Source organism: Ceratotherium simum, chromosome 9 (assembly GCF_057802395.1).
Source record: "Ceratotherium simum simum isolate JZ-2026a chromosome 9, ASM5780239v1, whole genome shotgun sequence".
Taxonomy (NCBI): domain Eukaryota; kingdom Metazoa; phylum Chordata; class Mammalia; order Perissodactyla; family Rhinocerotidae; genus Ceratotherium; species Ceratotherium simum.
This window is the reverse complement of record NC_141908.1, coordinates 11,287,644-11,299,648: the sequence shown is the minus strand read 5'-3', so window position 1 is coordinate 11,299,648 and position 12,005 is coordinate 11,287,644. Positions and strand designations below refer to the sequence as shown.

The 12,005-nt window shown below is 37.1% G+C and overlaps 1 protein-coding gene across 1 annotated transcript in view; it reads right to left on the bottom strand.

Moving 5' to 3' along the window:
* C9H2orf76 (chromosome 9 C2orf76 homolog) overlaps nucleotides 1–12,005 on the bottom strand; it is a 74,271-nt gene that overhangs the window by 25,985 nt on the left and 36,281 nt on the right. Inside the window, exon 4 of the mRNA XM_004423896.3 lies at nucleotides 302–352. Coding sequence (XP_004423953.1) covers nucleotides 302–352 — 51 coding nt within the window. The remainder of the gene's footprint in view (nucleotides 1–301; nucleotides 353–12,005) is intronic.

Sequence of the window (12,005 nt, the reverse complement as noted above, 5' to 3'; positions counted from 1 at the left end):
CTTCTTTCAATTCCTAGTCTTTAATCATTTCTCCTTTTTTGATTACCTGGCACAGAAATTCATTTTAGACACAATTTGCCAAACATGCTTTTCCTCACAAATAGGCTACCTCCCTACACTATTACAATTTACTTTAACGATATGCTAGAATTCCTATATTTCTACATAAACTTCCATACTGGTTTTTATTTACAGATAGTAAACTCATTTTTGAAAACCAAATTTAAATTCATATCAACATAAAACTAATGTGAAATTATATTAATATATGTTTGAAAAGAATAAGAAAATTATTGGTTACCATATTTATAATTTCTGAATGGTGGTGGCAGGCTGGTCCTTAAAGGGACATCTGTAAGAGAAAGGTTATTTTTATTGTAAAATATTCAAATAGACACTCATAGTATACGCATAGTCTTTTGGTTCTGTTCCCCTATACCTCCAGACTAAGCTACTTTGAAAAAACTGACAGGACACAAAATGAAGCTAACATGCCATCAAAATCCAAGGGTCATCTAAAACAATGGAACCATTGATCAGATGTGGAGCTGCTATTAGCTGAACTAAGAATTTAGTAACACTATTAAATGAATTGGCATTTTATTAAATACATTAGCATCTACATACATTTGAAATATATAGTATACATGTGTGAGCCGTTATTTTCTACATAGCTGATGTTCGTTTAGCATATAAATCTGAGAACCTTTTGAGGGTCTTTGGCCAGTAGCAGAAACCAATGATCTAGAACAATCTTATTACTCTTACCAAAATTCAGATAACCTGCAATATGACTACTCTAACTCAGCAAAGAAAACAAAACAAAAACAGAGTAAATATTCTTTTTAAAACAGTATTCCAAATACTAGTATTCGTTTTAATTAATGATATCTGATGCTACAACCCCTACAGAAGGCAATTTGATAATATATATCAAAATTACATATGCCTATACCCTTTGACCTAACAATTGCACTTGGAGAATTTATCATAGAGATATACTTTGCACACTTTGTGTGTGTGTGTGTGTGTGTGTGTGTGTGAGAAAGGCCATGCATACAAGGGTACTACCTGTAGAACTGTCTGCAATAGCAAATGCTTAGAAAAACCCAAATGTCCTTCAGTGGGGTTACTTGTTAAATAAATTATAACATGCTCAAACGATGAAACATACTTTTCAACTGTAAAACAACCAAAAAAAAAGGAGAAGGAGGAAGCTCTCTACTAACACGATAAGATCTTCAAGACATGTCAAGGGTAAAGAAGGCATAAGGCAGACCATTATTTTTAGTAAGCTACTTTTTGAGTAAAAAGGGGAAAAAACAAGAATATATGTTTGAATTTGCTTCTACTTTCACGGGAGGAGGCAGGGTGGCTCGGTCAGATAGAGAACATAAGTAGGAAGGAGGCTTTTACCTCTATTCCTTTTTATATTTTGATCTTAAAACCACCTGAATGTGTTATCTATTAAAGAAAACTTAAAAAAAAAAAAAACCCACACAGTTGAATTAGGAAATATGTTTTCTTAAATACATTGCCTTTTAGAGGTCAAATATATACCAAAATTAAAACATCATTCATTCATTTATCTTACAAGCATTTAAAGTACCTAGTGCCAGGTATTCCAGGGATAGGGTACATAAGAAGTTACCAAGACAAGTCCTCACTCTTGACACGCATGCTCCCATGTGAATCTCGCAACAAGGTATGTCCACAGCCATGGCTATGGTCTTACGAGTGTGGTTCTCACCTGCTGCACATTAGAATCACCCAGCCCAGGACTAGTAGATCAGGCTCGCAGCAGGCTGGTCCCAAGCATAAATGTTTACACACAAAACAAAAACCTCCTGAGATGATGCTTAGACAAACAAATTCCCACGGGGCCTCACAAATGACATAAGTGAGTGCGGCAGGTCAAACAGGAGGGGGCTGTGAGATCTGAGCTGCTGCCGTTCAGTTCTAATTGGTCACCTAAAGATTTAAATGGAAACGCTGCAAATCTGGTGGTGCAGGTGAAATTTTCTGACTTTTAAAACACTGTAGGCCAGGGCCGGCCCTGTGGCTTAGCAGTTAAGTGCGTGTGCTCCACTACTGGCGGCCCGGGTTCGGATCCCGGGCCCGCACCACTTGTCCGGCCATGCTGAGGTGGCATCCCACATACAGCAACTAGCAGGACGTGCAACTATGACATACAACTATCTACTGGGGCTTTGGGGAGAAAAAGGAGGAGGAGTGGCAATAGATGTTAGCTCAGGGCCGGTCTTCCTCAGCAAAAAGAGGAGGATTGGCATGGATGTTAGCTCAGGGCTGATCTTCCTCACAAAAAAAAAAAAAAATTTTAAACTTAAAAAAAAAAAACAACACACTGTAGGCCAAAGGAAACCTCTCTGGAGTACAGATTTGCCTGCCAAACCCCCATTTGAAACCTCTGGTTTAGGCTTACCAGAGCACATTCATTTTATCCTTTGTTTCTCACTCACTTATGAATTATGGGTCAAAAAAGTATTAATTACACATCAGAAGGAGAACTAAATCCGTTTAATTTATTGCCATTTGTTTTTCCTAAACTGGACAATGAAACCCCCTGAAGAGAGGCGTGAGGTAAAGATGGCTCCATGAAGCTACTCTCATTTAGAGATGTCTACAATTGACGAAACCAATCATTGTGTTAAGTTCAATCTAAACTTCTGAGAGAAGAGACAATGACAAACAAGAGCCCCTTTTCTCTTTCTTCCTTTAGATCTCAGCTCAAGTGTCACCTCCACAAAGAGGCCTCCCCTGACAGCCCTGCTAAAATAGGGGTCTCCCCTCATACTGTTTCCTTCATAACAATTTTACAATTATAGTTTTCTCTGTTTACTTATTTTGGTCTCTCTCCCCTACTAATTCATAAATTCCTTGAGATTAAGACACCATGGCCTGTCTTCCCAAAACCCAGGACAGCATCCAGCACAAAATAGGTTAATAAATACTGGTTCCACGAGGGCTGAGACCACAGCCTATTTTCTTCATTGTGTTGCCAATACCTAAAAGAGTGCCTGGCCAACAGCAGGTGCTCAGAAATATTCATGAATGAATACATATAATGTAATCCCTTCAATCAGCAGCTAAGAAAGTTGAAGTTCCAAGAAGACAATCAGTCAGCTCAGTGTCGAGAGCTAGGACTAGAATTCAGCTCTCCTGACTCCCATTCTGCTGCACTGAGAAGGGTAGGACTAAAGCAGTTATCCTCCACAGTGGCAGAAGAAAAGACAGATCAGATATTAAATGCACTATAGTGAGATGAGAGCTTTAGTGGAAATACACGTAAAAATGCTTGAAGAGGAAGAGAAAAATAAACACTTCCTTATGAAAAAGGTCATTTCCCACTTTGCACTACTACAAATAAGGCTATGAGTATGCAAACGTGGACACATACTTTCATTTCACCTAGAAGTGGAATAGCTGGATTGTACCGTATGTATGTGTTTAACTTTTCAAGAAATTGCCAAACCATCTTCCAAACTGGTACCTTTTTACATTCCCACTAGCAGCATATGAGTTCCAGTTCTTCTACATCCTAGGCAAAACTTGGTTTTTAATTAATAAAACCTTTTAAGCTTAGCATTTGAGAGAGTGTATTGTGCTCTCATTGTGGTTTTAATTTGCATTTCACCAAAGGCTAACAATGATGAGTATCAGTCAATGTGTTTATTTGCCAACCATATATCTTCTTTGGCGAAGTATCTGTTCAAATCTTTTGCCCAGTTTTCAATTGGGTTGTATGTCTTACTATTGAGTTGTATGAGTTTGGGTTTTTTTCAGTTATTATTATTCTAGATACAAGTCCCTTGTTGGATATATGTTTTACAATATTTTCTCCAAGTCTGTAGTTTGCGTTTTCATTTTCTTCTTAACAGTGTATTTTGAAAAGCAAAAGTTTTTAATTTTGATGAAGCCCAACTAATTTTTTTCTTTTATAGTTTGTGCTCATTGTGTTGTATTTAAGAAAATTTTACCAAAATCAAAGTCTCTAAGATTTTTCTCCTATGTTTTCTTTCAGAAGTTTTATAGTTCCAGCTTTTACATTTGGGTCTTGACCAATTTCGAGTTATTTTTGTATATGGTAGGAGGTAAGAGTTGAGGTTCATTTATTTGCACCCAATTGCTCCAGTATCATTTTTGGAAAGATAACTCTTCCCCGAAAAATGTCTTGGTCAAAAATCAATTGAACATACATGTGCAGGTCTATTTCTGTACTGTTTTTCATTGATATATATGTCCATCTCTCTATCAACACCACACACATTACCTTGATTGGAGTAACTGTACAGTAGTAAGTCATGACATCAGACAGTGTAATTCCTCCAACTTTTTTCTTCTTTTTGTGAGTTATTTTGACTATAGGTCTTTTTTACTTTCCTTATAAACTTTAGAATAAGTTAGAATGATTTATTTCTAAACTTTAGAAATGTTTGACATTATCTGAAGGAAAAAAAGCCTGCTGAGATTTTGATTGGGATTGGAATCTACACAACATTTTCAGGCAACACGGCATCTTAATATTGACTTCTCTGATCCATGAACACAGTATATTTCTCCATTTATTTAGGATTTTAAAAATTTCTCTCAGTGATATTTTAGAGTTTTCAATGCAAACGTTTTACATCTCTATCAACTGTATCCTATTTCATATTTTTTGAAGCTATTATTTTTTTTCTGTTTCCAACTGTATATTGCTAGGAACACAAGTGATTTTTGTATATCGATCTTGTATCCTACAACCTTGCTAAGCTCAGCTTATTAGTTCTAATAGTGTCTTTACAGACTCCGTAGGATTTTCTACATAGATAATTATATCACCTGTGAATACTGCCAGTTTCACTTCCTCCTTTCTAATATGGATGTCTTTTATTTCTTTTTCTTCCTTAATGAACTGGCTAGAACCTCCAGCACAATGTTGAATAGCAGTGATCATGAGCAGACATCCCTACCTGGTTCCTAATCTCAGGAGGAAAGCACTCAGTCTTTCACCATTAAATATGATGTTGAGTGTCAGTTTTTCATAATAATCCTTAATCAGGTAGAGAAGGTTCCCTTCTATTGCTAGTTTACCAAGAGTTTCCAACAGGAATGGATGCTGGGTTTTGTCTTCATTATCAAAATAATCATATGGTTTTCCTTTCCTTAATCTATTAATATGATGAATTATATTGATTGATTTTTGAATGGTAAACTATCCTGGTATTCCTAGGATAAATCCCACATAGTCATGATGTATTATTCTTTTTTTAAATATTGTTGGATTTGATTTGATGAAATTTGGTTAAGAATTTTTACATTTCTATGCAGGAAGGAGACTGGTCAGTAGCTTTTTTTTCCTTCTAATTACTTTCTCTGGTTTTGGTATCTGGGTAGAGACAGCCTCAGAGAATGAGTTGATAAATGTTCCCTCTTTTTTAATTTTCTGGAAGAGTTTCTGTAGAATTGAGATTATTTCTTCCTTAAATGTATGGTAGAATTTACTAAAGAAGCCATCTGGGACTGGAGTTTTCTTTGCAGAAACGTATTTTAACTAAGTTCATTTTAAAATACAGAATTATTCAAGTTATCTATTTCTTCTTTAGTGAGTGTTGGTAGTTTGGGTCTTTCAAGGAATTTGTCCACTTACCAAAATAACATATTTATGGCAACAAGTCATTCAAAATATTCCTTTATTATTCTTTTAGAATCTGTAGTGATATAATAACTGTCACTCCTGATACTGATAACTTGTGTCTTCTTTTTTTTTTCCTTATCAGTCTGGCAGTGGTTTATCAATTTTATTGACCTCAAAGAACCAGCAGCTTTGGCTGTTATTGATTTTCTCTATGTTTTTTCTATTTTATGCTATGATCTTTATTATTACTTTTATTCTACTTGCTTTGGGTTTTATTTACTTTTCTTTTTCTAGTTTTTTTTTGTGTGTGTGAGGAAGATCAGCCCTGAGCTAACATCTGCCAATCCTCCTCTTTTTGCTGAGGAAGGCTGGCCCTGGGCTAACATCCATGCCCATCTTCCTCCACTTTATATGGGACGCCGCCACAGCATGGCTTGCCAAGCGGTGCATCAGTGCGCACCCGGGATCCGAACTGGTGAACCCCGGGCTGCCGCAGCGGAGCGCGTGCACTTAACCACTTGCGCCACCGGGCCGGCCCTGCTAGTTTCTTAACATAAAGGCTGAAATCATTGATTTGAGACCTCTTCTCTTTTTAACTTCAGGCATTTTTAGTACTACAAATTTTCCTCTAAGTACTGTTTTACCTGCATCCCACAAATTTTGAAAAGTTGTGTATTCATTTTCATTCAGTTCAAAATACTTTCCCTTTTGACCTCTGCTTTTATCCATAGGTTATTTATAAGTGTGTTGTTTCATTTCCAAATATTTGGGGATTTTCCAGAGATATTTCTGTTACTGATATCTAATCTAATTCCACTGTGTTAAGAAGACATACATTAGGGCCGGCCCTGTGGCTTAGCGGTTAAGTGCACGTGCTCTGCTACTGGTGGCCCGGGTTCGGATCCCGGGCGCGCACCAACGCACTGCTTCTCCAGCCGTGCAGAGGCCACGTCCCACACACAGCAACTAGAAGGATGTGCAACTACGACATACAACTATCTACTGGGGCTTTGGGGGAAAAAAGAAAGGAGGAGGATTGGCAATGGATGTTAGCTCAGAGCCGGTCTCCCTCAGCAAAAAGAGGAGGATTAGCACGGATGTTAGCTCAGGGCTGATATTCCTCACAAAAAAAAAAAATTGAAGAAATAAAGAAGAGTAGAAAAAAAAATTTTTTTTTTAAAAAAAGACATACATTATATGATTTAAATTCTTTTAAATTTATTAAGACTTGTTTTACGGCGGCTCTGAAAACGGTCTCTTGGTAAATGTTCTGTGTGTACTTGAAAGGAATATGTACTCTGCTGTTCACTGGAATGTTCTATAAATGTCAATTTGGTCAATTTAGGTTGACAGTGTTGTTCAAGTTTTCTATATCTTTACTGATTTTCTGTCTACTTGTTCCATCAATTACCGAGAGAAGAGTGTTAAAATCTCCCATAATAGTTGCAGATTCGTCTACTTCTCCTTGCAGTTTTATTAGCTTGACTTCATGTAGTTTGAAGCTATGCCGTTAGGTGCATAAATATTTAGGATCATTATGTCTTTTTGATTAATTGAGACCTTTATCATTATACAATGATAATCTTTTTCCCCAGTAATATTCTTTATTCTGAAATCTACTCTATCTGATATTAATATAGTCACTTCAGCTTTCTTTAGATTAGTATTAGCACGGTATAACTTCTTCATCCTGTTACCTTTAACTGTTTTTATCTTTATATTTAAAGTGCATTTCTTGTAGGAAACATATAAATGGGTCTTCCTGTTATAGGTCTGTCTCTTAATTGGGGTGTTTAGACCATTTACATTTAATGTGATTATTGATATGGTTGGGTTTAAACCTACCACTCTGTTGTTTTTCATTATCCATCTGTTCTTTATATCCTCTTTTCCCTTCTTTTGGATTGACTCTTTGACAATTTTTGTGATTCCATTTTATCCCTTTTGTTGGCTTATTAGCTATAGCTTTTAGGGTGCGTGTATGAGTGTATGTGTGGTTGCTTTAAAGTTTGTAGTGAACAAGGGCCAGCCCCATAGCGTAGTGGGTAAGTGTGCGTGCTCCGCTGCTGGCGGCCCGCGTTCGGATCCTGGGCACGCACCGACGCACCGCTTCTCGGGCCATGCTGTGGCGGTGTCCCACATAAAGTGGAGGAAAATCAGGCAATGTTAGCTCAGGGCCAGTCTTCCTCAGCAAAAAAGAAAAAAAAAAAGAGGAGGATCGGCATGGATGTTAGCTCAGGGCTGATCTTCCTCACAAAAGAAAAAAAGGGGGGAGGGCAGGCCGCGTAGCTTAGCAGTTAAGTGCACGCACTCTGCTACCGGCAGCCTAGGTTCAGATCCTGGGCAAACACTGACGCACCGCTTGTCTGGCTGTGTTGAGGCCGCATCCCACATACAGCAACTAGAAGGATGTGCAACTATGACATACAACTATCTACTGGGGCTTTGGGGAGAAAAAGGGGAGGGGAAAAAAAAAAAAAGGAGGAAGATTGGCAATAGATGTTAGCTCACGGCCGGTCTTCCTCAGCAAAAAAGGAGGAGGATTGGCATGGATGTTAGCTCAGAGCTGATCTTCCTCACAAAAAAAAAAAAACAAAGTTTGTAGTGAACATCTTTATCAGTCTACCAACAAGTGTTACTATAACACTTCATATATAGTAAAAGAATCTTATAAAAGTATGATTCCATTTCTCCCCTCCCGGCCTTTGTGCTACTGCTGTCCCATATTTCCTATAAACCCCACAATAATTGTTATTGTTTTTTTAATGGTCAAATAACTTTTAAAAAATATTTTTAAAATTAAAAAAAAAATTTTATATTTACCCATGTTTACCATTCCCAGTACTCTTCACTTCTTTGTGTGCATCCAGATTTCCATCTGGTATCATTTTCCTTCTGGTGGAAGAAGGTCGTTTAGCATTTCTTATAGTGCAGGTCTCCTGGTGATGGACTCTTTCAGCTTTTCTATGTCTGGAAAAGTCTTTATTTGCCTTCATCTCTACAAGACAGGAATAGAATCCTAGTTTAACTTTTTTTCTTTCAATACTTTGAAGATGTTGTTCCACTATCTTCTGGCATGCACTGATTGTGATGAGAAGTCTGTTGTCATTTTCTTCTTTGTTCCTCTTTAGGTGATGTGTTCTTTTTTCTCTGGCTGTTTTTAAGATTTTCTCTTTATTACCAGTTGTAAGCAATTCAATTATGATATGCCTTAATGTAGCTTTCTTCATGTTTCTTTTGCTTGGGATTTGTTGAACTGCTTGGATATGTGGGTTTATAGTTGTCATCACATTTGTAAAATTTTCAACCATTATTTCTTCAAGTATGTCCTCTATTCTCCCATCCCAGCTCCTCTCCTCATGGCCTCCAATTACATGTATATATGGCTAGTGGAAGTCACTCCATACCTCTTTACTGCTCTATTTATTTTTCTTTCAGTCTTTTTCCTCTCTGTGCTTTATTTTAGGTTTTGATGCTATGTTTTCAAGTTTACTAATCTTTTCTTCTGTCCCATCTGATCTACATGTTAATCCTATCCAGTGTATATCCATCTCAGACATTGTATTTTTCATTTTTAGTTGAATTTGGGTATTTGCAAAATTATCTTCCATCTCTAATGTGTTCAATCTTTCCTCTACCTGCTTGAACATTTGCAATATATTTATAACTATTTTAATTGTCCTTGTCTACTAATTCTATTATCTGCAGCATTTCTGGGTTGGTTTCAATTGATTTATTTCTCTCCTAATTATGGTTCATATTTTCTTGCTTTTTTGCATGCCTTGTAAGTTCTGATTTGATGCAGGACGTAAATTTTATCTTGTTGTGTGCTAGGTATTTTTGTATTCCTACAAACATCCTGAGCTTTGTTAAATTACTTGGAAATAGTTAGATCCTTTTGAGCCTTGCTTTTGAGCTTTGTTAGGTGACAGCAGAGTACAATTTAGTCTAGGGTTAATTTCGCTCTACTATTGCAGAAATACCCTTCTATACACTGTACCCAATAACCTGTGAATTACAATGTTTTCCACTCTGGCTGGTGTAAATAAAAGCTAGTCCCAGCCCTCTATGAGCTCTGGGCATTTCGCTTTCTGCTACCTTCCAGTGGTTCTTTACCTGGCCTCCAATAGGTTCCTTACACACTTGTGCTGATCATATTCAACTGAAGACTCACTTCTCCAAATCTTCAAAGACACTGAAAATCTTCAGAGCTCTCTCTTTGTACAGCTCTCTCCATTCCAGTTCTCTGCCCTGTGAACTCTTCAGGCTCCAGTGCAGACTGCCAGCTCTGCCTTCTAAACCCATGGAATTCATCAGGCTCCGCCTGGATTCCCCCTCCCTGCTCTGTGGCCTACACACTCTCTCTAGGCAGTAGGGTGGCACAATCGTAGGGGTCATCTTGTTTGTTTCCCTTATCTTGGGGACCACTGTCTTGTGCTGCCTGATGTCCAATATCTGCAAAACATTGTTTCATATATTTTGCATAGTTTTTAGTTGTTTCAGGTAAAAGAGTAGGTCCAGCCCCTGCTATTCCACCTTGGCTAAAAGCAAAAGTCTGTGGCAAATCCATTATATTTTGGAAATTGTTTTCCACTTTGCACACAGTTTTCCTTTCATTTTATGTTTCCCTACCTTTGAACTTAACTTTGGCGCATAATGAACATTTACAGAAGAATTCAGGATTGAAGCATTCTACAAAAACCAATTTAATATATTATTATTGCAAAGTTCACAAGGAGTTAATCACTAACTTTACTCATTCATTTAGGTCTCTGTAAAAGGCATCTATAGAAAAATTAATTATTAGAAAAATAAGGCAACTTAATAAATATACTGCTGGCAATTAGGATGCCACAAAGGAGTCTGAAATGTTAAAACACATTTCAATATAAAAATCAATAAAGTCTGGAAATTATTAAAATATCAATGGGCAATAAAATAATTCTTACCTCATAGTAGAGGCTCTAAAAATAGAAGGGGTACAATTTACAATTTATTTTTAGTTGCTAGATCTACACTTGAAGACTTTTAGGAAAGCACAAACACCTAAGGAATAAAAAGAAACTGACTTACTCAATGGATGATCTGTGTGGGCAATACCACCAAGGACCTAATGTTAATCAGAACAACATGCCAACATTATAACTTGATAAGGGGTCATGTCAAATATTATAGTAAGATTCCAGGGTGAAACTATATCAAGATGCTTTTTACTTTAGTTATGAAATAATCTAAACATAAAAAGTACAGAGAGGGGCCAGCCCCGCGGTGTAGTGGTTAAGTTTGGTATGTTCGGCTTTGGTGGTCTGGGTTCGGATCCCGGGCGTGGACCTACACCACTCGTCAGCCATGTTGTGGCAGCAACCCACATACAAAATAGAGGAAGAGTGGCACAGATATTAGCTCAGGGCTAATCTTCCTCAAGCAAAAAAAAAAAAAAGTATGGAGAATAGAACAAAAAATTCATTTAACTCATCAACCAAATTAACAAATGTTAACATATTATCATAACTGCTTCAGATTCTTTACTGTTTTTTTATTAAATAAAACAACATGGATAGAGTTGACCTTCCTTCTGTCTTCTCTTAGTCCCAATACCCCCCTTCCTAGAGGTAACCACTAACCATCCTTAAGTTAGCATACCCTGTTTGTGGTTACACTCTCATTCCATATGTCATAGACACAGAAAATGGAGTATTATTTTGTGTTTTAAATTTGTGGAGTTAAGTATTTTAAACAGAAGAATCTACAGTACATTTTGTAGTACAAACAAGAAAGCATCACCTCAACACTGTGTAGAAGGAACAATCTCTTGGTGATAAGGTGATAATGTGCTACTGCAAAATTATCCTGTTCCTTTTTGTAAAAGAGGGGCACCAGAGGAGTGCTTCTTTACAGAAAAATGCCAGATAATAAATGTAGAAGGAATCACAGAGTAAGAAAAATCCCAATTTTGCAACAACGATTCAGGTAAGAATCATCAATAGATGCTAAAACCATTTAAAACAAGATATACGAATGGTCTCCATGTATATCACTCCATACACTACTTGTTAGTTATAAAGATACTTTTACAACAGAGAAATCTAGTGGACAGTGCCTTAACCAAATGACTTAAATATGTATCACAGTAACAGCTAGATCTTAAGTTAGCATGAGGGAAGCCATCTTAGGGAAAGGAAGCAATATTGTACCTATACATGACCCTGATGCACTAGTCTCTGTGATATGTTCTAGCCTGCATGTAGCCTAGAGGACTAAGCACCTCTCGCTTTTGCAATACACACAATCTGCTAGTTTTAAGACTCTTGCTTACGTGTACCTGACAGCTGCAATAAGATGATAACTTTGTTCTCTGAGCTCCCCA